General features: G+C 60.2%; 1 protein-coding gene across 2 annotated transcripts in view; it reads left to right on the top strand.

The window, feature by feature from the left end:
* EEFSEC (eukaryotic elongation factor, selenocysteine-tRNA specific) overlaps positions 1-25902 on the top strand; it is a 110261-nt gene that overhangs the window by 44821 nt on the left and 39538 nt on the right. For both annotated transcript variants that reach the window (XM_070777024.1, XM_070777025.1), the window contains exons 2-4: positions 40-247; positions 7466-7562; positions 8370-8534. In XM_070777024.1, the coding sequence (XP_070633125.1) occupies positions 40-247; positions 7466-7562; positions 8370-8534 (470 nt within the window). The remainder of the gene's footprint in view (positions 1-39; positions 248-7465; positions 7563-8369; positions 8535-25902) is intronic.

Genomic DNA, 25902 nt, shown 5'->3' with positions numbered 1-25902 from the left:
CCGCCCCTGCCCCTCTGACCTCGTCCTCTCTTCCCCCAGGGGCCCAGATCATCGATCTGATGATGCTGGTCATCGACGTGACCAAGGGGATGCAGACCCAGTCGGCCGAGTGCCTCGTGATCGGGCAGATTGCCTGCCAGAAGCTGGTCGTGGTGCTGAACAAGACCGACCTCCTGCCCGAAGGGAAGAAACAGGCGGCGATCGACAGGATGACCAAGAAGATGCAGAAGACCCTGGAGAGCACCAAGTAGGTCTGCCGACGAGGGGTGCCGGGGCGCTGGCTGCCGTCCGGGGTAGAGGCCGCGGTGCTTGTGCCAGAGGACGAGGAGCCCGCGCAGAGGCTTCCTGACGGGCGCGGCGGGTGGCTCCGTCAGTGCCCTGTGCGGGGCCCCAGGCCACCTCGTCTCGCTGGCCCGCCGCTGCGGCTGTGTCCTGGGGCAGCGGTCAGAGCCGGGCACCAGCCCACGAGAGAGAGTCCAGGGATCACACGGCCTGAAAGGGCCCCAAGGCCCCCCTCCCCCCCTGCCACCAACCTGAGACCCTGTGGGTGAGGACTCAGTCCTGCCTGCTCACTGCCTGCTCAGCTGAGACCTGGTTATTGGAAGGGGGGCAGGTTTGGGTGATGGCTGGACATAACCGTCACAGAGGCTTACGGAGTTGGATGGACAGACGGACAGGTGGATGGAGGGGTGATGGACAAAGGCTGGATCACAGGGCCCTCTGGAGTATTTCATGCCAAGGGGTTTACGATTCTGTCCTGTGGGAAGTGGGGAGTCGTTGACTTTTGTGCAGGGGAGTACCTGAGAGAGGCAGGCTGTGGTGGGGAGGGACCCAGAGACAGTGGAGAGCCCTGGGAGAGGGCGGCCAGGCGGCCTGAGCAGGGGCCGATGGCCTCGCCCCGCGCCGGCTGCTGGTCTCAGGGTCCGGGGGCAGAAAGCCCCCGGGTGCTCGGCGGCCACGGAGGCGGGAGCAGAAGACGCCCACGGAGCGCGGGTGTCTGCACGCCCGGCTGTGTCCTCGGCCCCCTCGCGGCCAGCGCCCTCTGATCAGGATGGACCCGCGGCCGCCGCCTGCCCCACGGCCCCCGACCCCGTCAGCCTCAGCCGCTGCTCCTCCCGCCTGGGGGCGCACAGTGGGAGCGGTTTTGTCTCCCCGTCACAGAGACGGATATGCTCTCCCCTCTACGGTGCTTTTCTCGGCTCTAACACCTGCAGCTCTTGCTCAGAATTCTCCGGTTGGTTAAATTAAAGCTTCAGCCCGAGAATGGGCCAAATGTGTCATAAAAGATTTCCCAGCGCTGCCTTTTGTTGCAAAATTCATCAATCCGATAAAATCGACACAGTTAGATAAGTGTTGCATAAGAATTCAGACTTTGTTATTCCCAGCGGAAGTGGATGTGAGACTGTAAAAAGGAAGATAAAAAGTTGTATCTTCTTTCTAGTGAGTTATTTGATCTCCCTGCCGTTTTATTTACTTGTCAGAAAGGGGAGACCAGGTCCTGGGGCTCCTGTACAGTGTCCACATCGTTGGTTATAAACGAGGCCTTCTGGGAGGTGCTTAGGATGCTGCTAAGGGTCAATTAATACCAACCATTTAGATTAGGTAAATTTAAGGAAAATTCTCACGTACACCTTTCAATTACCCTTCCTATTTTAATTTATTGGGTGAAGGTCAGTCACAGCCTTTATTGCACATGCAGAGGAGACTGGCCTCTGAAGGGCCGCTGACACCTCAGCTCTCCTCGCGCAGCGCCTGGGGTTGGAGAGGCTCGGGTGCGCCTCCCAGGGCAACCATCTCGTGGGAAGAACTGAGCTGTTACCTCCACGCAGCTGAGAGCTCCCTTCAGTCCTTCTCAGGGGTCGTAGGGCTTCCCTGGTGGCTCAGCTGGTGAAGAATCCGCCCGTGATGTGGGAGACCTGGGTTCGATCCCTGGGTTGGGAAGATCCCCTGGAGAAGGGAACGGCTACCCACTCCAGTATTCTGGCCTGGGGAACCCCAGGGACTCCATGGGGTTGCAAAGAGTCGGACACGGCTGAGTGACTTTCACTTTCACTTTTCCTTTCCTTAAGGTCCCTTGTTAGGTAGATCCTCTGTAACAGCTGTTGCACACATGAAGCAGCTTTCTGTCTAGAAAGGAAAAATATGGACAGCCAACCATGTATGTATCAAAACCTAGAAAGTGGTAAAAACACGGTGCTTTATTTTTCCTATCCAAAGAGTAACTGAAAGAAACTTTGGAAAATAGAAGAAAGTTGTTATCTTGTAAAGTGAAGCTCCCAGAAGATTTCTCAAGAGCAGCGGCTGCTAATGTGTTTCACCCCGTTCCTGTCCTCTAACTGCGCCCTGCATCACCCCACCATCTTCCACATTCAGAAGGTGCAGTAAGATGTGCATGGCACATTTGTGCGTTTATCCATCTGTAAACGCACGGTTGCGGCGTTGAACGCCTTCACAGAGCTGGGCCCCGTCACTGCTGCCTGCTTCATGGTCCCCGTAAACCCTGTCCCACTGACTGGTCACTGCTCGCCTCTGTCCCCCGGGCCCTGCTGGCCTCTGCTCTGCCTCTGTCTCTGGGAGCCTGACTGTTCTGGGACCTCATGGAAGTGGAATCAGGCCGCATGTGGCCTTCTGCCTGCCCCGCTTCAGTGAGCACAGGGCCCCAGGTCCGCCCGCGCTGGGGCGTGAGTCAGACTCGCAGTCCTTATTTCTCAGGGCTTAGGCCGTGTCTTGCCTATCCGTTCCTCTCCTGATGGACGCGTGTTGTCTCCTCTTGGCTGTGGGCAGTGGCGCTGCTAGGACCGTGGGGTGTGAGCCTGGGGCGGCCTGGCTTGCGTGGGGTGCCTTCTCTCGGTGGCCCTCTGGGGGCCGCTGCGCCGTCTCCCACGAGCTGCGCGAGGCTCCAGTCTCTGCAGCCATGCCAGGAGGTGTGACGTGGCGCCTCGCTGGTCTTGGTTTGCCTTCCCTGGTGACTGCTGTGGAGACTCACGTGTGTGTCGGCTGTTGTCCGTCTTCTTTGGAGAAACGGCCATCAGATCCTTTGCCCGTTTTTTAATCAGGGGTTTGGTCCTTGAGCTGGAGGAGTTCTTTACATATTCTGAAGGCTGAGCCCATGTCAGACTTGTAAATGTTTTCTTCCATTCTGTAGGCTGTCTTTTACTTTCTTAATAGTATTCCTCGATGCACAAAAGTTTTTCATTTTGATGAAATCCAGTTTCTTTCTTGCTTGATCTTTTTTGCCTGAGCTTCTGGTATCATATCCATGAAATCGTTGCCACATTTGATGTCACAAAGATTTTCCCAGTTTTCTTTTGCCTGAGAATTTTATTGTGTTCGTTCTTAAGTACAGGTCTGTCCTCGGATGTCGGCTATCTCTTAGGTGTGGTCTAGTTAAAGGCTCCCCTCCATTCCTTTGCAGACGCCCAGCGTTCCCGGCAGCGTGTGTTTCCCTTCTGTCCTTTCACGTGTGGCTCCACAGGCCCCTGTCTGTCCCGGCCAGCGCTGTCCCCGCCTCAGTCCCCGCCCCCGTGTGGAAAGCTTGCATCAGGAGGCTAAGCCCTCCAACTTTCTGCTGCTGTTTCAAGATTGTTTTGACTTTGGGGTCTCCTTGCAATTCCCATCTGAATTTGAGGATCTCCTTTTCCATTTCAGCACAGAATGGTGGTTGCAATTGTAACAGGGACTGTATTGAATCTGCAGATGGTTTTAGGTAGAATGGACGCCTTAACAGGAGTAAGTCTTCCAGTTCGTTGACACGAATGTCTTCTCTTTATTTAGACTCGTATCCAAGTTCTGTTGTTTTTGGTGGACAAGCCTTTCATGTCCTTGGTTAGCTTTATTCCTAAATAGTTCATTCCTTTAGATGCTGTTATAAATGGAATTGCTGTCTTAATTTCCACTTCAGATTGTTTTGGCTAGTATATAGAAACACAGGTGATTTTTGTGTGTTGACTTCGTACTGTGCAACTTTGCTGAATTCGGTTCTCCCCCTGTAAGCACACAGCTGTGGTCCTGAGGTATTTACCTTTCTGACTTGTGCTTTTGTTACTTAACATTTTATAGAGCAGTTCTTCGTGTGACCATAACTCTGTTGCTGACCCTTGGGAACGGCTTAAGTTTTCTTTCCTGTAAATAAATAATCCCTGATGAACATCTTTGACCAGCATTCAGCTGTGCTCTCTTTTTTCTCTTGAGAGAGTACCGGGTCACAGGGCAGGAGCCCTTCTGAGCCCTTTGCGCATCTCTGGGCACGCTGACATTTCTCACAGGCGAACTCTAGTGTCTAATTTAAAGATAGATTTGAAAACTCTAAGATGGAATGTTGCTTCACTCTTGTTATAATGATATGTGACTCTTTAATTACTGGTAAGACTGAGCACCTTTCCTTATGTATGTAAATGTTGTAGTTTTGTGTTTAACTTATGCCTGTATGTTTTGTCTGCTTGCCTCTTGCGATTTTAATGCTTACTTTTTGATTTTCAGGAGTGTTTAATATCAATAAGGGTGTCATTAATTAACCCTTTGCCTGTCACATTTCCTATAAGTAAGTCTTTAGCATTTGCTGTCTTTCCATTTTATTTTTTTAAATGGCAGAAGTTTCTAATTTTTATGTAGTCAAGCTCTTTGATTATTTTTCTTTGTGATTTCTTTATCTCTGAAAGCATTTAAATTTACTCTTGCATAAGCATTTATCAGTGTTAACAGAAATAAAAATAGAAAGTAACAATGTAGCCGTATCTTCCAACGCATCACGTCATGGCGCTCTTCCCGCAGGCCCTGTCTGTCTCCCCCACACGCACGAGTCTGCGGTGGCTGTTATCACAGCGACGCTGTGCGGTGTTCTAGGCTGCTCTGTTTGTTTCTCCACGGAGGTTGCCGTCTGACAGCATCCTGGGGACTCTTTCTCCCAGACCTGCTCTGGTTCCCTCCTGTTTCTGTTCTAACCAAGCTGTCTGCTTGCAGCGCCCCTTCCCTCGGCCTGGGGCGCCCTGCACGGCGCGTGCCGCACGCCCACTCGCAGCTGACGTGGTCTCCGGCGCTGGCCTTCTCTCCTGGCCTCCGTGTTTCTTCCTCTGTGGAGCGCGAGCTGATAGGCCTGGCCTCGGCGTGTTTGTTGTCAGGGAGCCTTGGACGTGGGGTCCGGACGTCCAGGGGCTTCGTGACGAGCCGTCACGTGCGGAGCACCTGCTGTGCACTCGGCTGGGGCTTCCCTCGCAGCCAGCTGCTCACAGTCACCCCCGGCTTTGTGTCTGGCTTGACTTGTGAGCACGGTAAGGAATCATAAGTGTCGCTCGTGGCCTTACTGCCGTTACTTTGTGTTCTGCTGTTCCAGACCCAAAGCTCGGAGCCCGCTGGGCACGGCTTTTACATGCATCACACACACACACAGACTCCCGTGTGTGCTCTTAGCTGATCTGAGGCGGGTCTTGCGCGCTGACGAAGGCCAGCCTGTGCGCAGTCAGCAGCTCTGGGCCCGGCTCACACGGTGAGGACCCACAGCGGCGGGGGCGGGGCGCCTGCGAAGAGGAGGCGCCCTCTCCACCCCACCCGCAGCCCGCGCTGCTGGGCGGAGGGGCTGTGCTCTGGGCTCTTGCTGCCGTGTCTGGCCAGCACCCCTGTGTCCCTAGAGCCCAGACAGCAGCCAAGCTCTGAACTGGGCAAGGGGGCCACCTGTCCCCCGGGAGCCAGCAACCAGGACACTCGGGGAGCTCAGCAGACCAGCAGGCCAGGTCCTCGGGAGCCTGGGAAACGGCCAGACACCAGCCCAACATGCCGTTGCGTTCTGTTCCAGTGCGTTGCCCAAAAGGGTTTGGATAAACAGTAATTGAATTTCCGAAAGCTTTATAGTTAATCGCTGGAATTCTCAGCGCCTGCGTTCCCCCGCTCTGCGGCCCTGGGCCTGGGGCTGGCGGAGCACGGGCCGAGGTGTGTGTGAGACAGGCCCACATCCCGCTTCAGGCTGAGAGCCGGGCCTGCGCCCCGCTTCGGGCTGAGAGCCGGGCCTGCGCCCCACTTTGGGCTGAGAGCCGGGCCCGCGCCCCGCTTCGGGCTGAGAGCCGGACCTGCGCCCCGCTTCGGGCTGAGAGCTGGCTTCCCCAGGAGCCGCCAAATAGGAGAAATGACACCGTTTCTCTGGGAAGGGGCTCTGAGGGGCACAGGCAAGCTGCTGCTCGCAGCGGCCGCCAGGTTGCCGGTTTCCACTCTGACCGAGAGTCGAGAGCTTGAGGCTCCTGCAGGGGCGAGGAAGGCGCGTGGGAACGAGGCAGGTCACAGCGCCACCGTGCTCCCCTTGCCGAGGAGCTCGTGCTGAGCTCTGGCCCTTTCTGCTGACTGAACCTTCTGTGGGCGGCTTCGGGTCTCTGTCGATCTGCAGGGCTCTGAGAAGGCTGGTTCTGATCGCGTTTCCAGTGCTTTTATGAGCAGCCTCTTTGACAGTCTTCACTCCACACTCGGCTGGTTTTTTGGTTTGTTGAGTCTTTGACATACACCTCGTGAATGCGCCCAAATCAAGGCACATCCGCCAGCATGCTTATCTCAGAGTTGTTGTAACAGTGAAGACTCTGAAATGTCCTGGATGAGTCCCACTCGTGGGGACAGCGTGTGCATCCCGGGCCCCGCAGTGATGCAACTGTTCAAGGGCAGAGGCGGCCCGGGTCACGAGCCCAAGCTCTGGAGGTGCCGCCTGCAGCCTGCTGCCGCTGATGGTGGGGTTCAGGGCAGACTAACTCACCTTCTGAGCCGTTCCTTCGCGTCTGTAAGATGGTGACACTTTCGTCCTCATTTTCTGGGGTTTCAATGAGAGCGTCCGTGTCGTATTCTTGGCTTAGTCAAATGAGCCTATTGTTATTTTTCAACAGAAAAGTCTTTCTAATATACTGGCAAATAAACTAGAAGGATATGAAGTTGTGTGACTAACAGAACCAAAATATGGAAAGTAGTTCCTTGGCAACGCACGGGGAGACTGAGGCTGGAGACCGGATCACGGTGATGAGCCCAGCACGTGATGGGAGCGCACGCTGAGTGTCGTCTCTCTTCTGTGTTTTGTGTTTGTTTTCCAGTGGACGATGTCAGCGTCCACTGCATGGGAATCTTTGCTTAAAGTGGCCGGGCTCGGATGGCAGAGGCTGTGGGGCGGCCTGCGGGCGCCCGGCACGTCCTGAGTCCCTGCAGGAGGCTGGGCAGGGTCCGGTGGTCTTCCCTGGGGGTCTTTACTCAGGGACCGGGCCTGGCCTCACTGCGCCTCCTCAGGAGGGCTCAGCAAGCAGCTTAAACCCAGGGCCCCTCTAACGTCTGTGGCTCAGCACCAGTTGCTCCTTCGGGCCTCCACATGGGGTCACCGGGCGGGAGTGTGACGGCCGGCCACCCCGCGGTCCCTCCGGCAGGGCGGGCACGGAGGCCTCCGTCGCGCTTGGCCCTCCGGCGGCCCCGGACATGCTCGGTGACCTCGGCGGGCCTGTCTCTGTTCCAGGTTCCGCGGCGCACCTGTCATACCTGTTGCGGCCAAGCCTGGGGGACCGGACGCCCCCGAAACGGAAGCTCCGCAGGGCATCCCGGAGCTCATTGAGGTACGTCAGCTGCACCCACGCGGGGCTCCGCCTCCCTGCCCTTCCTCACAGGGTTAAACCCAAGCAGAACCGGGGTCTCCACCCGCAGCACAGGCCCCCACCCTGCAGGGCCGGGACAGCATCCCGTTAGAGTGCTTCTGGTGGGGAGGTTGGTTGTCATGTTCCGGGAGCCGCACTGAGCTCTTCTCATACGTGATTGTGAACATTCGCAGTCACGTGATTATTAACGAACCTTGGGAGGCTTCAGGTATTGATCCGCATTTTGGCAGAAAAGAGCCTGGGGCTCAGAGGGGTTAAGTGACTTGCCCAGGCTCGCACACTGAGCAGGAGGTGGAGCTGGGGTGCAGACCTAGGTTGGCCGGCGGGGTTGGCTCCGGGGCCCACTTGCCCTGGGTCTGCAGACCTGGGTCAGGTGTGGCCACGCACGCGGCCTCTGTTTCTGTGATTATGCAGGGCAGACTTCGCTGACTTAGCAAACCTGTTTCTGGGTGAAGCTTTGGTGACTTTTTTGTCACCAGCTCCAGATCGCACTGGTCTGGGAAGCTGGGGTGGTGGTTTCTGCTGCGGATGTGTCCGTGTGTCCCTGTCAGAAGCCTCCGGGCCAGGCCTGCTCACACACTCTGGTCTTTTTCCAAAAGAGTCGTTACCACAAGACCAGGACTCTGGACCGTTCAGTGCCAGACAGCTCTTGACAGTGTCTTCTCTAGTGAAGTCAGGGAGGGGCAAAGTAGAAAGGGTCAGGCGGTCTCCAGGAGGGCGGAGGTATCGCCCTGCCCACCAGCGTGTGGCACAAGCCTGTCTTTCCAGCTCCTGACGTCCCAGATCTCCATCCCAACGAGGGACCCCTCGGGGCCGTTCCTCATGTCCGTGGACCACTGCTTCTCCATCAAAGGCCAGGGCACCGTGATGACGGGGACCATCCTCTCGGGCTCCGTCAGCCTCGGCGACAGCGTAGAGATCCCGGCCCTCAAGGTCAGTCTGGCCTCGCCCCACGTCCTCTGGGCCCCTCTCGAGCAGTAGGGAGGGGCCAGCCCCCGCTGCCGGGCCGGGTGCCCCGTCTTCCCTCTGTCCGTCCCGCCTGCAGCCTGGAACCAGGGCTCACCTCGGTGCTCAGAGCAGCGCTGCTGACTGGAGCCTCGCGGGCAGGGGTTCTCGGTGAAGGTGGGAGGCCCCTGGGAGCACGGGCCCTGAGTGAGGCGCCGGGCAGAGCCCCTCCGCTTTCTGCAAGCCCCCGAGTCAGGGTGACAAGGACGCGTGCGCGCTCATTCCCGAGTCCCTTGTGCCTCGCCGCAGGGATTTCACGTTAAACGCAATCAGACCGCGGCTGCTCAGGGCAGGAGAGTCTGGGGACACTGGGATGATGGCGCGTTCCTAGCGTCAGCCCTGGCGCTGCGTCCCCCGTGGAGATCTGGGATGGCAGCGGGGGGTCCCCGCCACCCCTCCTCCTGGTCCCTTCCGGCCCGGTGTCCAGTGGCCCTGATCCCTCCTCTCGGGGGCCTTTGTTTCCTGGAAAGGAAACATGGGTAGGCCGCCCCTCCTCTTGTCCATGGGGAACATGGGCTAGTGAGAACCTGCGAGGCCCCCTGGCATTCCGGGCCCAGGGAGGGTCTCCAGTCCTCAGACAAGGCGAGGGGAGGGCAGTGGCGTGTCCGAGAACGCATCTCGGCCTGGTCCGGGGCCAGGGATGCGGCCCTTGGGGCTTCTGTGGGCCCAGAGGCTCATCTGCAGGGCAGGCCCGGGCGGCCCCTGGGATTTGTTGTGCTGGGTTTCAGACTTGCCGGGACCATGACCTCTGAGCTTCCACATTCTGCATGTGCCTGCGTGTGAGAGCCAATGGCTTGTCCACACAGCGAGGTGTCTTGCCCGGAACAAAGCACCCCAGACCACTCAGACCTGGTTTGGGGGCTTAGATGGCAAGACATGAGCTGGTGTTGAGAGGGGAGTTTTGAGCTCGTTAGAGTTAAGGCTGTAATGGGGTGAGGATCCGGATACTGGGAGGGGTGACAGCGTTTTGCACACGAGCTGGTGTGGCATTTGGGGCCAGAGGGTGGGCGGGCGTGGGTGGCTTGTGCCCCAACAAGCACTGTGCCCTCAAGAACCTCCAGGAGAGATGTGAGGCTCTCACCCTGGGCAGGGTGGGCTCTCCACCGATGACAAGCATCCAGCGACACAGGGACTCTCAGGGAGGGGGCGTGTGACGCTGGGCGCTGAGACCGCGGCACTGCAGCCCGAGCCCAGGGGCGCGCCTGGTAGGGAGGGGGCGTGTGACGCTGGGGGCTGAGACTGCGGCACTGCAGCCCGAGCCCAGGGGCGCCCGCAGCCAGGAGGAATGGGGGGCGTCCCATCGGAGGCCCCAGGGCCTCAGCCCGGCCGACACCTGGGCCTCAGCCGCGTGCCTCCAGAGGCACAAGAGGACGCGCTCCCACTGTTCCTACGGTCGAGCCTGGGGCGACCCGCCGTGGTCCCAGGAGTGAGTGGGGATTTCAGACGACAGGCCTTAGGTCAGGAAGCTCTTCCCGCCCGCTGGGGCCTCGGGCTGGCCCTTCCTGTAGCATCTCAGACGGCTCACTGTCCAGGCTGCTGGTGGGAGATGCGAGCCTTGGGGCTCTGCAGGTGGGTCGGTGCTCACTGATGGCCAGCCCCGCTCTCCCACTCCTCCCCGTGACCCCATCTGACCTGGAGGAAGGCCTTGACCCAGGAGACAGTAGTTGAAGCCGCTTGGCTAGCGCCAAAGCCTGGCTCTGGGCACTGTGACCGCGTCCCTGGGAGCCCCCGCTCAGCATCACGTGCCCGGGGTTCTGGGGCCCTGCAGGGTCGGCCCCGAACTGGATGGCTCTGCCCTGAGGCCACAATATCCCCGTCAGACTTCCCTAACCGCCTCGGACGCCTCTGACCGCCTGAACTCCCCAGGCGGCATAGCCCAGCCCCTCCAGATAAACAGCCACATCCCCTCCTGGCTGCCCGCAGCCTGCCAGACCCCGGCCTGGCCCTGCCGCCGTGTCCACCCCCAGCTGGGCCCGTTATCTGAGGGGGAGTGAAGGAGAACCGAGACCACACGGCTGACACCCCAGGCCCTGCCCCTTAGGCTCCCGGGACCTACCACGCTCGGCCGGGGGCCCTCCAGTAAGGTGCGGCCTTGGGGGCTCCACTGGCGACGTGTCCACTGGCGACCCATCATCAGGGCTGTGTCATAGGACCCGTCGGAGGTGCCGGCCGTGAGGAAGGGAACAGGGACCCGGGTCGGGCCACGGGCAGGGCCCTCCGCCCTCTGCTCCACCGCCGTCACAGCCCAGATCCCGAGGGCCCCCATCCACGACCAGGGGGATGGTGGAGAGCGCCCCATGCCAGCAGGCCGCCTTGCCATTCGGCACTGCTGTCATGGGCATCCATGTGGGTCCATGCACAGGGAACGTGGGTCCTCTCCTGGTTGTGTGGGGACAGGACGTCTAGCAGGCCCCTGAAGTGGGGTGCATGTCCGAGCCCGAGGGTCCGCTGAGAGCCACGTTGGTGTGATGAGGAACGGATGTCCCCATGGGGTGTGGAAACCTGTTCAGTGATAAGGCTTTAGAGGAAGTTCAGATCTCGATAGCATACTCCTCCAGATGGGGTCTGCATGCAGGGGGACTCACGTCTCATTCAAACCCCACAGAGGAGGCACCATTTGAGACGACCCAGCGGCGTCTCCCCTGTCCTTGCCTCCGCTGGGAAGCTGATCCCTGGGGTGAGGCAGGTCCTACTTGGTCCTCCCCTACTACCTCTGCCACCCCTGCCTCTGGCCGGCCTCACCTGTGCCCTCCCTGCCCGCAGGGGTCTCTCCTGGAAGCTCCTGGCTGTTCCCCAGGCAGCCGGCCACGCGCCCCCACGTGTGTTTCTTCTATGGGTCCCACTGCAAGGACCTCCTTGAGGGCAGAGACTGCGTCCGCCCGGCTCCGCGCTCTCAGCACCCGACCCAGGGCCCAGCGCAGAGCAGGCTCCAGAAACCGTTCAGTGAACGAAGCAGCGGGAGAAAGCCAGAGAGAAGCGGCTGGTTTCTTAGTAGGCTTTTGATGCAGGTGACGACCTCAGAGGGCTGTGTGGACCCTGCTCCCCGGGCCCGGGGACAGGACCGGAGCAGGCTGCGGCCTCTCCAGTGTGGGCCTGCGTCCTGGCACCCCCCAGCCAGCAGGCCCAGGGCTCATGGTAAGCCAGGCGCCCGGGGCTGCAGCCCCGGCCGAAGCCTCTGCCTCGGTGCCCACCTCCTCCTCAGCCGTTTCCTGGTACAGAAGGCTCGTCTGGGAGGGTGCCAGGCCGGTAGGGCCCCTCGCCCAGCCCTGCCGGCCCGGGCCGGCCCTGCGGGGAGACGCGGCCCCCTGGGCCGTGGTCCCTCCTGCCTGCTGTCCTCTCGGCCGCTGCCGTGACCCTCTTGGTTTTATTTTCCTCGTTAAAGGAAAGTAGAGTGTTTCCTGAGTGTGCATAGAGCCAGTGTACCGCTTACACTGAATATTTATCATTCTTTCAAGAAATAAAACAATAATAAAAACACCATAAACATCGCTTTAATCATGCACAGGCTTCAACTTGTAATAATTCTGGGGAAACGGCAAGTGAGAGGTCTCCCTAAAGTAAAGGCACTTGCCTGCTTTTGTTTGAAGTTTTGCTCAAACGCTTTATTGTATAACCTGTTCTTATTTTTTAAAAAATGCCAACCATTGTAGGTTTTTTTTTTTTTTTGGGGGGGGGGTCTTTTCAAAAGTACTTAAATGAGATGCTTCTGGGCAGCGGTAAATCAGAGTCGAGCCAGCCTTGGGGGACTGTGCCAGCCACAGTTAGGTCCCTTGCTTGCTGTCAGTGACCCTCATGTATGAGGACTCAGGCGTGGGTCTGTAGCTTAGGACATGTCCAATGGGTTATTGCATCTGCCTGCTCGTGCGCCCTCTCCTCCCGCCCGCGCGCCCTCTCCTCCCGCCCGCGCGCCCTCTCCTCCCGCCCGCGCGCCCTCTCTCCTCTTCTCTCCCGCCCGCACACCCTCTCCTCTCCCACCCGCCCTCTCCTCTCCCAACCGCTCGCCCTCCCCTCTCCCGCCCGCGTACCCTCTCCTCCTGCCCGTGCGCCCTCTCCTCTGCTCTCCTCTCCCGCCCGCGCACCCCCTCCTCTCCCGCCTGTGCACCCTCCCCTCTCCTCTCCTCTCCCGCCCGCACGCCCTCGCCTCCTGCCCGTGTGCCCTCTCCTCTCCTCTCCCGCCCGCATACCCTCTCCTCTCCCGCCCGCACGCGCTCTCCTCCTGCCCGTGTGCCCTCTCCCCTCCTCTCTTCTCCCGCTTGCGCGCCCTCTCCTCTCCCACCCGTGCACCCTCTCCTCCTGCCTGTGTGCCCTCTCCTCTCCTCTCCTGCCCGCGCACCCTCTCCTCTCCTCTCCCGCCTGCCCTCTCCTCACCCGCCTGCTCGCCCTCCCCTCTCCCGCCCCCGTGCCCTCTCCTCTCCCACCCGCGCGCCCTCTCCCCTCCTGCCGTGCGCCCTCTCTTCTGCTCTCCTCTCCCGCCCGCACGCCCTCTCCTCTCCTGCCCGCACGCCCTCTCCTCTCCTGCCTGTGCACCCTCTCCTCCTGCCCGTGCGCCCTCTCCTCTCCCGCCCGCGCACCCTCTCCTCTCCTGCCCGCACACCCTCTCCTCCTGCCCATGTGCCCTCTCCTCTCCTCTCCTCTCCCACCCACACGCCCTCTCCTCCTGCCCGCGTGCCCTCTCCTCCTGCCCATGTGCCCTCTCCTCTCCTCTCCTGCCCACACGCCCTCTCCTCCTGCCCGTGTGCCCTCTCCTCTCCTCTCCCGCCTGCCCGCACGTCCTCTCCTCTTCTGCCCTTGCACTGGGGTGGAACTGTGGTCCTCGTGACAGGGCAGATTCCCGGAGAGCAGGTGACAGGTTCCCGCGTGAGGGTGGCGGGGGCGGGCCAGGTGCTGAGCTGGGAATATGCCTGCAGTGGCCCTGCTGAGAGGCAGCTTAGTGAAGGTGGCGACCTGAGTTGCGGAAGGGGCACTTTAGCTGACGCTCGAAGATGGGACGAGTCAGACGGGCAGGGAGGTAGTGGGAGCAGGCCTGGGGGGTGCGGCAGTTTCAGCCTGTTGAAGACGGTGGTGCCTGTAACGTGCAGGAGGTTCCAAAGGCCGCAGAGGAGAGCGTGTGCGTGTGTGTGCACAGGGACAGGCCACAGGGCCCGGGGGCTGCCGTGTGGCCCAGCAGGTTGGGGCACCTGGGTCCAGCAGGCGGCCCCGCAGTGGGCGTCCGAGCAGTGTGGGAGGCGGCATTCCCAAGCCCGGGGCTGGACTGATGGGGCCTGGTGCAGGGGCGGGCGCATCCAGCTCGGCTCCCAGGCCTCTGGCTTGAGGAGCAGGTGGGCTGGTGCGGCCATTGTGGAGGGGGAGCCAGAAGTCTGGGGTGGCGGCAGAAGCGGAGGGGAGCATGCGCTGGATTTTAGTAAGTTTGGGCTCTTTGGGGGCATCCAGTTGGAGGGGCAGTCTCGGGGCTGAAGCTTGGATGTGTGGGAAAGCACGAACTCGTGCACTGTTGGCGTGTCCAGCGCAGCCTGGGGGCCTCTGGCGAGGAAAGACAGCTGTGCTCCTAAAGTTTTCTTCCTGATGCCTGGAAGCACCCAGCCCTCCTCCTGGCCCTGGTGTGGGAGCCGTCCAGCTCTGCAAGGTGAGGTCTGAGAGGCCCCGCGCTGGCACCTCGGGAAGGAGGGAGGGTCCTCCCAGGGCTGTTTACACTCTCCGGGGTGACAGGCCCCCGGGCCGGCTTCGGGCGGAGCTGCCCCGGCCTGCCTCGTGCCTGTGCCGGTCTGCGAAGCGTCCGGCCGCGGGGAGGGCAGCCTACCCCCAGCCCCGACGCTGCCGCCGCCAGAAACAAGCAGGGTGACTGGGCGGAAGGTCAGGAGTTTAAGAGCTTGTTTTATTCGAGACGGGGCTAAGAGACAGGAGGGAGTGCGCGGGTTTATATGTGGATCCTGGTATTTGCTTTGAGCTGCGGCGAGTGGTCGGGCAGGGAGGGAGGCCGCCCGCCAGGGAACGCTGCCAAGCAGAGCTCCACTAATGTGATCCAGACGCGGCCCATCTCCCGCCTAATGCAGTCCTCGCGGCAGGAAGGGCCCGGCAGGGCCGCTTAACCCTTCAGGAGCTGCGGTCGGACCACGCTCAGCCCTGGGCCCCACCCACCCATCATGGGAGCCTGCTGCCCCATCAGGGTGCTGGGCATCTCTGGTCACTCGACTGCTGGACGCACCCTTCAGGGCACTGACCGGGGCGAGCATGTGGGAGACATTTGCTCAGGAATCAGGTGGCCACATGGTCTACAGGGAGGGGTGACTTGCCCAGGATCTCGGGGCTGGTAGGAGGCGGAGCGGGGTGGGACCTGATTCCCAGGTACAGCTCCGTGTGGGCCCGGGACCCTCTGCCTGGTCAGCGTCCCAGGTTACAGCTCTGTGTGCGCCCGGGACCCTCTGCCTGGTCAGCGTCCCCCGGTTGCCATGGGGGCTGTAGACCTTGCTTCCTGGGAGGACCGGCCACCACATCCATTCACCTGCCTCCCAGGGCAGCAGCCACGGAGCTCAGGGTGTCCACGCGTAAGCATCCCCGACAGGGTGACACCAGTGTGGGTGGAGGGACCACGCTGGGACCGCCAGGCCTGCGAGGGCATGGGTGCCCGCCGGTCTGCGCTGGGCCCTCAGCACATTCTGTGGGTGAAGGAGTCCCATGCATGTACGCGTGCTTCCAGCCGTGTGGGAAAGCGTGTGCGCGTACACGTGTTCGTGTAAACTGGTCAGGAGAGACCTGAGACGCGCGCGGCTCAGGGCTCTGCGTCGTGGGTCCGTCTTGGGGGGAGGGTGGAATCAGGGCGCGGAGAGGCTTCCGTGTTCTCGTCGCGGTGCTCGGCATTCAGACCTTTCCAACAAGCTGGTACTCCTGTTTCTCCTGTGGCTTTTAGGGAAGGAAAACCAGACTCTGTGGCGGAGCGGCTTCTGTCGTGCGCGTCCGTCTCCTCTCCCTCAGCCCCGGGCCCTCACCTGCGGACGGGCGGGCGGCCCGGCCCCGGCCCTGCTCAGGGGAGGCGGGCGGCCCCAGGGAGGCGGCCGCGCGCGCTGGGCCCAGTGCCGGGCGTCCTGCCGCCTCCTGTGCGAGCGGAGCTGGCAGCCCGGCCCGGGTCTGACTTGGCCTGCGGGCCCGAACGGATTTCCAAAGGGCCCGCCTCGTGAACCTGACCGTCTCCCGGAGGGGGAGCCGCCCCCACAGCGTCCTGTGCTGCCCGCTGACCCTCACTGTCCGCCGCCCAGAGGCCGCTGGGGGAGACGGTCTGACTGATGAAGCGCTGCCACCAGCGGCTGGAAGTGCTGGCCTGCCCGCGTCCTGTCAGGCGCGCCCGCGTCTGGCCCGGCGTGCCCGCGTCGGGTCAGACGTGCCCACGTTGGGACCAGCGTGCCCACGTCAGGTCAGGCGCGCCCACATGGGGCCCAGCGTGCCTGCGTCAGATCAGCCCTGCCCACGTGAGGACCGGCGTGCCCGCGTCGGGTCAGGTGTGCCCGCGTCGGGCCAGGGGCACCTGCGTCGGGATCGGTGTGCCCGCGTCGGATCAGGCCTGCCCACGTCAGGACTGGCGTGCCCGCGTCGGGCCAGGCGCGCCCACGTCGGGACCGGCGTGCCCGCGTCGGGTCAGGCGTGCCCGCGTCAGGACCAGCACGCCCGCGTCAAATCAGATGTGCCCGCGTCGGGTCAGGCGCACCCACGTCAGGACCGGCGCGCCCGCGCTCCAGCCCCCTCCCGGCCGCAGCCACGGGTCACGGGAGCCGCGAGCGCTTTTGAAGTACAGCCTAGATGTTTGGCTTGACCATGTCTGTTTGCTTAAGCATCGCCCTTGCCAGTTCGTTCGGACCTTCTCTTTCTTTTAAAAACATGCCGCTTGCCAAAGGTTATTTTGGATCTGTTTTTGTTTATCAGGTGAATTGTTCCAGCACGATTGGAAGCAGACACACGCCTGAGCCACGCTCGGCCGCGTGCACGCGCGCATGCACACACACGCGCACAGGCCCCGTGCACACCCCTCAGGGCCCTAGAACATACACGGCACACTGGGGGTCTGGGAGCTGCGGCGGGGAGAGTGCCGTCGTCCAGGAGCTAGCAGTGGCAGGGCTGTAGGTGGGAGAAGCTGGGCGCTGACCTCGGAGACCCAGCCAGGGGAGTGTGGTGGAGCTCTGGGCCCGAGCAGGGCTCCTGGCTAGGTGAGCTGCTTCGTGCCCCGGCGCCTGCGGCGAATTTCTCCGCAGACGCGTCTCCCGCCGTCGGGACCCGCTGTGCGCACTCGGGGCTGCTCAGAAAGCCCTGTCTGCTCCGAGGGGCGCTGTGCCCAGACGGTGGGGGGCTCGGCTCTCTGGGGTGGGCTTACCTGAGACAGGGTCTTGCGCAGAGGAGCGGCCTGACCTGGCACTGGGTCTGCTCCCCTCAGGCTGTCGGGGCCCCTCCGTGTCTGGACTTCGCTCTACTCCATGTGGCGTGGCCTTGGGCCAACTCCGGCTCCCGGGAGCCCCTCGAGCTGTGCTCAGTCCTCATTTCCAGTGACGCTGCGTGGTCCCCAGGCCTGGGGTGCCGTCTGAGGCTGGACCCGGGCACGGTTGCAGTCACCCAGTGACAGGGCTGGGGTCCCCGACATGATGGCCGTGTGATGTGGCCACCCTCAACCCCCGGCCTGCAGGAACCCGCATCCTCCCCCAGCCTGGGACCAGTGGAGGGAGGTCCAGCCGGCGGGTTTGGATACCGCTTCCTTCCTCCCCAGATGCCTTCCTCCCCAGATGGGAGCGGGGAGACTCACGTCTTAACGTTTTCTTCAGATTAAAAAAAAATGCTCATTAGTAAAAATTTGAAGCTTCTGTAAAGGATGTGAAGGTGACCTCCAGCCCCACCTGGGCCCCTCCGTGGTCACCCTCAGCCAGCTCGAGGGCGTGCAGACAGTGTGATGCACGTGTTTGGCCACATGTTCTCCCACACGCACAAGCTGTGCGCTGGTCCTTTTCGATATGTAGATGGAGAGATTGTGCAGTTACACAGCTGACTGTACAGCACAAACGTAATTATGTCTTTATCTGAGTTTGGGGATCTTTCTAGAATGTATCTTATGCTCCTCTCGTTCCTTGAGCGTCTCAGTCCTTCCTAGAACACTGCGTGTGACTTTCTCTGCACGTGACGACTCGGCTCATCTACTTGAACTTGTGGACTTCGCAGGGTTGGCGTTGACAAGTGTGGGCTGTTGGCTTCTCTGAAGGGAGCCCTGGTAGCCTGTCCAGTGGAAGGGGTCACTGTGCAGGCCACGGGGCTGCTTGCAGAGGGCAGGTGTGAGAGGGTCCAGGTGGGCTTCTGGGCACTCCTGGGGTTGCCTCATGAGGGGGTAACCCTCCCATTTGCCTTAACCCCAAGAGCAAGGGAACACTGAGAGGTGTTATCAGAGGAGGAGCGGGGAGAAGTCAGACTGCGGGGCCCAGAGTGGGTGTGGCGAGCTGGCTGGTCCCAGCAAGGGATGGTGGAGTTTGGTCCAGGGTGGTGCCAGGAGAGAGGATGGCCGTGCCCAGCAAGCGACACCCTGGATGCAGGCAGGTGGGGCTGGGAGAAGGTGCCCGCAGTGTGGGGGCCGTGGTGCCCGAGACGTCCGGGCAGACAGCATGGTGCTCCGACATCCAGAGCAGCAGTGGAGTCCGGAGGCCTCCTGGACGGCAGGTCCCTGGAGCCAAGGGCAGAGTGAGGTCATTTGAGGAGTTTAAAGAGGAGGCCTTGCTTTCTGCAGAACCGTGGGGCGTGCTGTGTGTATGTGTGAGTGAGGCGCCTCTGCACGCTTGCCCCCTCACTGTGGGCACCGCCCGGTTTCTCCGGCCCCTCTCACACCATTCCCAAGCCTGTGTCGAGCTTCGGCGCCTCACCTGTGCCTCTGTGTACTTCCTCGTAGTTTAGCCAACACCTTTACATTCGTCGAGTTGAAGAGGGAGCTGGGTGACATCTGTGAGCCCGAGAGTGTGCTCAGCCGGCTGCGCGCTTTCTGTCTGGAACGACGCAGACGTGTGCCCTCAGCAGCTGCGTCTGTGCTCTGCCCCAGGCCCCGGTGGCGCTCACACGCCTGTGCTCCAGCTCCACCTGCATCCTCCGCTGGTGCGCCTTTGCGGTGGGGGTGGCGTCCGTCCTGGGCCCACCCGTCATGTGCGGCTCCATCAGGACTCTGTTCTTCCTGGAGTTCCTGCAGCTCGCGTCGCCCTCCGGGGTTTCTTGCCCATCCAGAGGGGTCTGTCCAGGGTCTGTCTCAACCCCCACACTCTGGAAGCTCCCTGAGCTGCGTGGGGGCAAGAAGGGCCGTGAAGGTGTCCCTCCTGGCAGAAGTGTGTGTGTGAACTGCCCGGACTCTTTTTCATGGGCGATCTGTCGCTCCCACTGTTTGCTTGCTAAGTGTGTGTCATGTCTCGTACGTTGGGCTGTAGCGTGGCACCTCCTTACCTGCTGTTCAGCCGCTTGTCAGGCTCCTGTGTCTGCCGGACGAGCCCCATGCTGTGCTTTCTGAGCCCTTTCTTCATCCCTGGGGTCGCAGGCTGCTGCGGGCCCCCTGCCCAGCCCCGGGGTCAGCCGTTTCCACAGGGAGCCCACTGCTTCCCCGGGGAGCGCGGGACGCAGAGGCCAGGGGCTGGGGCTGGGCCATCCCTGCGCCTGGGCCTCTCGCCCACCTGAGCTGGGAGACCGAGTGTGCACGCAAGCCGTGCGCACACGTCTGTAATTACAGACACACACGTGTCTGTCCGTCTCTGTCTCCACCCGGCCACGCAGGTGCATCCAGACGGATGTGAGCTCAGTGGAGCCCCTTCCCGCACCCACCCGCCAGCCCAGCCCCACTGCCCTCCCTCCGTCCACCTCCCTGTCTGCTGAGCTCCTGTTGCTAGACTGTGAGCCCAGGCCCCGGGTGCTGTTTCAGTCCATGGGCACCCACTGGCCCTGAGCCCCCATCCCTGGCTGCAGGACGGTCGCCGTTCTTGCAGATGGTGTGAGCTCTGAGAGCTAGCTTGGCAGATCAGGTGGCGAAACACCCCCTCCAGTCTGTCGTTACCTTAGTTTCTAACTGTTAGAGAAGCAGGTGACGGCTTCCTCCTGATGGAAGAATCCAGGCTCCACTAAGGTGAGCCGCGCGTGTCCCTCACTTGCACCGCGTGCGGTTTCTTTCCAGGGGCGTGTGCGCTCCCAAGCCCTTCCCCTGCTCTTTCTTCAGATTGTGACACCTTGATACACACGTTGTTTTGTGCCTTGGTTTTTTGCCACGGAAGCTCTGTCTCCTAAGGCTCACTGAGGACCCAGCGCTCCCTTCTTTCCTCCCAGCGCGAGGTGATAGCGCAGAGCCGCCCGCGCGTGCCCGTGGCCTGTGCTCGCCCCCTGCCCCCTGCGCCGCGGGCTGCCCCACAGCCACCTCTGCCCCGCCCATGGCCACGGAGCCCCCGAGAGGGAGTAAGCGGGACGCTGTCCTGCATGCGTGTCAGTGGGTCGGTTCTTCTGGAATGACTGCTCAGCCCTTCACGCGCCTCTGTACCGGGTTGTTCATCTTTCTGTGGGTCTGAGGTTCTTGTTTATTGAGACGTGTCCTTTGTCAGATAACGTGTGTTGAGATGATTCCTCTCAGGCACTAGCTTGCCTTTTCATTTTCTTGATGATGCCTTTTGAAGGCTTTTAATTTTGAGAACTGCAGTTCATCGATTTTCAAATACATAGCTTGTCTTTTTTTTTTTTTTTTGTCTCTAAGAAATCTTTGCGTGTGCTCACCCCACAGTTAGGAATATATTCTGTTTTTCTCCTGGAAGCTCTATAGTTTTAGCTGTATATTCCATGTTCTGTTCTATGTCCCATCCCAGATTAATTCCCTTATATGAAATGAAGAAGGAATTGAAGTTTATTATTTTTTCATATTTGTTTTTCATTACCATTTATTGAAAAGATTTGCTTTCCCCATTGAATCTCAGTGGGATCTTTGTAGAGAAACATTAGCTACTGTGTCCGGTCTGTGTGTAGAGCCTGTTCTGTACTGTCCATCTTTTACTCTTGTTCTAATCCCAGTCTGCCTGGATCACTGTAGCTTTTCACTCCAATCCCAAAGAAAGGCAATGCCAAAGAATGCTCAAACTACCACACAACTACACTCATCTCACACGCTAGTAAAGTAATGCTCAGAATTCTCCAACCCAGCCTTCAGCAATACATGAACCATGAACTTCATGATGTTCAAGCTGGTTTTAGAAAAGGCAGAGGAACCAGAGATCAAATTGCCAACATCTGCTGGATCATGGAAAAATCAAGAGAGCTCCAGAAAAACATCTATTTCTGCTTTATTGACTATGCCAAAGCCTTTGCCTGTGTGGATCACAATAGACTGTAGAAAATTCTTAAAGAGATGGGAATCCCAGACCACCTGACCTGCCTCTTGAAAAACCTAAATGCAGGTCAGGAAGCAACAGTTAGAACTGGACATGGAACAACAGACTGGTTCCAAATAGGAAAAGGAGTTCGTCAGGGCTGTATATTGTCACCCTGCTTATTTAACTTATATGCAGAGTACATCATGAGAAACACTGGACTGGAAGAAGTACAAGCTGGAATCAAGATTGCTGGGAGAAATATCAATAACCTCAGATATGCAGATGACACCACCCTTATGGCAGAAAGTGAAGAGGAACTAAAAAGCCTCTTGATGAAAGTGAAAGAGGAGAGTGAAAAAGTTGGCTTAAAGCTCAATATTCAGAAAACTAAGATCATGGCATCTGGTCCCATCACTTCATGGGAAATAGATGGGGAAACAGTGGAAACAGTGTCAGACTTTATTTTAGGGGGCTCCAAAATCACTGCAGATGGTGATTGCAGCCATGAAATTAAAAGACACTTACTCCTTGGAAGAAAAGGTTGGAGAAGACTCTTGAGAGTCCCTTGGACTGCAAGGAGATCCAACCAGTCCATCCTAAAGGAGATCAGTCCTGGGTGTTCACTGGAAGGACTGATGTTGAAGCTGAAACTCCAGTACTTTGGCCACCTCATGCAAAGAGTTGACTCATTGGAAAAGACCCTGATGCTGGGAGGGATTGGGGGCAGGAGGAGAAGGGGACGACAGAGGATGAGATGGCTGGATGGCATCACCGACTCGATGGACGTGAGTTTGGGTGGACTCTGGAGGTTGGTGATGGACAGGGAGGTCTGGCGTGCTGCAGTTCATGGGATCACAAAGAGTCAGACACGACTGAGCGACTGAACTGAACTGTGAATTTTGAAGTCAGGTCGTGAATTTTGAAATCAGTGAGTCTTTTTGGTCTTTTTAGATTTTTTTCTTTTTTTTTTTGGCCTTTCTAGGTTCTTTGCATCCATGTAAAATTTCAAATCAACTTTATTTTTTAAAAAAATATATACTGGAATCTTGATTGTCATCTGTATGGACTCCATAGAACACTGTGGGGACACTTGGCGTTTCATGAATGGCGACTGTTCCAGTCCGTGAACATGGCGTGCCTCTCCGTTGCTTCAGGCCTTTACTTTCTCTCAGCAATGTCTGGTTGTGTTCAGTGCAAAGTCTTGCAGAGTTTTAGTAAACCTATCACCGAGTGTTTTATCTGACACTGTTTAAACAGTGCTTTAAAATTTTGTTTGCTGGTAGAGTGAAGAAATAAAATTGGTTTCTGTATGTTGATCCTGTGTCCTGCAATCTTGCTAAAGTCAACTCGCCGAATCCAGTGCCTGTTTTGTGGAATCCTTAGAACTTTCTCTGTAAACAGTCATGTTTCCTGGAAACACATATGGCCCTTTCCTACCTTTTTTGCCTTAGTTTTTTTCCTGCCTCAAAGTAGCAAGAAATAAGAGAAGGCTGCTCCATGCCCACGGCTGCACCCTGCCCAGACCCAGGCCCCTGTGGGCGGGCTGTGCCAGTGACCCCGGGCGTGCTCTGGTGGAGAGCCCCCGGGGCTGGGCTGGGGGCCTCAGCCAGGTGCCCACTGGGCGTCCTCCCCCCCAGAGCCCGTGCTGTGCCCCAGGGCTGACCCACCAGGACCTGGCATCTGAAGGGCTGGCGGGGAGAGCCACGTCTTCCCGAAAGTTCGTCCTCATCAGGGGAGTGTAGAGGGAAAAGCGAGTCAGCTCCGTCACGTGTGCATCCTGGACTCAAGCTGATGGCGGGTCAGCTCTCTCCTCCGCACGGAGGGGGTGTGGCCTTAGCCGCACCCGGACCCGAGCATGACCTGACCCTGCTCTGAAGCTCAGGTCTGTCCTGGGAGGGACCCCGGGGGCTTGAGGACCGTCCCTTAAAGACCAGCGGCCACTCCGGCGTCACCCAGTGGAGGAGGGAAGGGCTTCCCGGACAGCAGCGTGTGCGGACACGCGGGAGCAGGGAGCGGCTGAGGCTGCGCTCGACGCGTGGCCTTCCATCTGCGTGGTCACCGTTGCAGAGCAGAGACACAGACGGCCCCCCGTTAGGTGCGGTTGCCATGCTGACCGAGTGCCTCTTGTGTGCGCTTCAGGCCTGCGCTGTGCCCCTAGCGGGCACGTCCCGTGGGCTGGGTGGGCGGGGGCATCGTGTGACCGCGGAGTGTGCGCCCGTGACCCCGCATGGGACGTGCCTGGTCAAGGGGTGTTTCATTCGGGCGTCCAGACTGGAGTGAAGCAAAGGGGGCCGGTTCCAGGAGCCGCTCCTCGGGGTCCAGGCACCCCGAGGCGTGTCCTGCCCAGCGCTGGCCCTTGGTGCCGCGGACGCAGGCCGCGTCCACTCCCCGAGCCGCGCTGACCCCCAGGCTGCCCTCGGGGCCGGGCAGCAGAGGAAGCGAGTTCAAGCCTGTCACCTGTTTGTAGTTTTCGTAATTTCTGATTTGGCATTTTGATCAGTCTGTTTCTGGTCAAGGAAATGCATCCGCATCTCATAACAGGAAACCCTTTTGTGATCTTTACTTCAAGGCATTTTTCTCTCTCTCTCTCTACTTCCCCCGTCGTTTTTTCTCTTTTGGCAAAAATACAGGCCCAATATGATGTGCGTCTTATTAAAAGTTCAGCATAATTTATTGCCATTGGTTTGTTTACAAAGTCAACAATCCCCAACTGCACAGCGTGGCCTTCCTACAGTCACTGCTCTTTTCAGACTTTCTTGGCTTTTCCTTGGGGCTAGGGTTGGGGTGGGGGACAAGGAAGGACCCACACTTGAAGGGGTTGCGTGGCTCCAGGCTGATTCCTCCCAGGTCACAGCGCTAACCAGACGCCCCACGACGCAGCAGAGCCACCGCCATCAATGCGGGGGTCCCGGGGGTGGTGGACACCAGGAAACTCTACCCCGTCCTCAGCCCAGCAGTCCTCCTGCCCTCAGAGCCCACAGGACGTGTGGGACCCGGTGGGGGGAGAACGGGCGCACAGCAGTGTGTCCAGCGTGGGCCCCAGCCCCTGCACACGTCTCTCAGGGGGAGGACGGAAAGTGGGGGTGGGCTGGCCCAGTCCCTAGGGCTGACTTAGCCTGGGCCTCGGGGGGCAGGGTCCTGGCAGAGCTAGAGGGGCTGCCCCCTCCCAGGCCAGCGCTTCCCTCGTCACTCTGCTGGGGGCGCCCCAAGCCCACCCCGGGACCTATAGACAGGACCTGGGGACATAGCCCACAGGGTCCAGCCTCCCGGCCTCCCTGGTGGGAGGCGACGCAGCAGAGGCCAGGGCAGAGTCTGAGCTGACCGCCCTGGGCCACCACCGTGGGGCTCCCCGGAGCCCACCGCGTCTCCTCTCACGGCCTGGCCCCCAAGGCCCGCATGTGTGCACCGAGCCCCGGGCACTCGTGAGGCCACCCCCTCCTTACCGCACCTGCCCTACGGCAGCCTCTTGCAGCGACCACCAGAGGCCCAGGCCACCCTGCAGGAATGCGTTGCCTTAGGGCCCTGGGCGGCAAGGACCCATGGCCTCTGCGGCCGCCCGGCTGGCCTCCTGCTCTGTGTACCAGGGAGGGCCTTGCCCCGGGCTCCCAAGGCTGGGCGGAGCTCCTGGGAGACCAGAGTGTGTGGTGGAGCGTTGCCCGCTCACCGTCGTGAGCAGGTGGGCAGGGAGGTCAGGGAGACGTGGGCTGGCCCGTGAGGCTCGCTGAGACTCACCGTGGGGGTGGGGGTCTCCGCTCCGGCCTCCGCAGTCCCTTGGTTACGGTTAGATTTGACAACTTCCCCAGGAGTTGGGGTCTGCAGGGCCTCCACCTCTGTCTCTAGGGCTTCCCTCGTGTGAAGAGGCAGAGAGCCTGCCGACCTTGCAGCGGAGCGGCAGCCCTGGGCGCAGAGAGTTCGAGACCCCGGGTGATCTGGAGTCTTTGCGACCTTTCCTTGCAGATCCCAGGGCTTCCTGCCTCCCCACCCCCGACTTCCCAGGGCCCTCATCAGGCGTGGGGAGGGGCTACCGCGAGCCTCAGTCCTGGGGACTTCCCCCTGGTTGGAGCGTTGAAAACTCCAGCAAAGCAGACACGCGGCATGTGAAGCTGCTGACCCTGGTATCCTGGCCTCTCTCACAGGTGCTGGGCTCAAAGCCGGTGGCTGTCCCCGTTCCCCTGGAGACCCTGGTGCAGGAGCTCCCGGCCGCCTGCCGATTCCTGAGTGTTCGCGGCCACGGGGGCCCAGGAGCTGGGCGGGTGGGGGCCCGGGGGCAGGAGGGGGTGTGAGGTCCCGAGCGGCGTGTGTGTGGCCCCAGGGAGTCAGCCCCACACAGAGGCCACACGCTCCCTGTGTGTGTCGACCTGAGTCTTGAGGGGCTGCGGTGATGACACAGAGGCCCTGAGGTGAACTGTGTGATCATGTTGTTCCGTGTCGGGCGCTGCAGGAGCGTCCAAGGAGGCGCGACCCGGCCAGGGGTGCGCCCCGTCAGGGCCGCGCCGTCACCAGCGCTGTGCCCACCCGGAGCGGCCGAGGACCTGGGGGCCGTGTGCCCGGGCCGGGGACGGGCGTCTGCAGGGGCCGGGGCCGGATGCCAGCCTCCACTCTCCCCACTCCCGCCCCTCGTCGCCCAAGCCCAGGGTCCGCTTTGGACGACCACCCCTGCGCCCCGACCTCGAGCCTCCTCAGTCTGCAGGGAGAGGAGCTGGGGGCAGGGGGACCAGGGCCCTGGGTGACGTACGGGGGCTGGGTCGTCTCAGGGCCAGCAGGGCCCAGGGCAGGTGGGCTGTGCGGAGTGGCCGCTGACCCTGGGTCCGGGTGGCTTCTGACTTCTACGTAAAGAAGACGAATTTTCTCATCGAAGGGGAAAAACTGCCCGATTATTATCAGGGCAAGTTGGTTAGAGTGTTAGTTAAGTCATTTGTCAAAGCTCATTTAGTTGTCAAAATTAAATCATTTCCCTC

The sequence above is a fragment of the Bos indicus genome, chromosome 22, assembly GCF_029378745.1.
Source record: "Bos indicus isolate NIAB-ARS_2022 breed Sahiwal x Tharparkar chromosome 22, NIAB-ARS_B.indTharparkar_mat_pri_1.0, whole genome shotgun sequence".
Classification (NCBI taxonomy): Eukaryota; Metazoa; Chordata; class Mammalia; order Artiodactyla; family Bovidae; genus Bos; species Bos indicus.
This window is presented reverse-complemented; position numbering and strand designations above follow the sequence as displayed.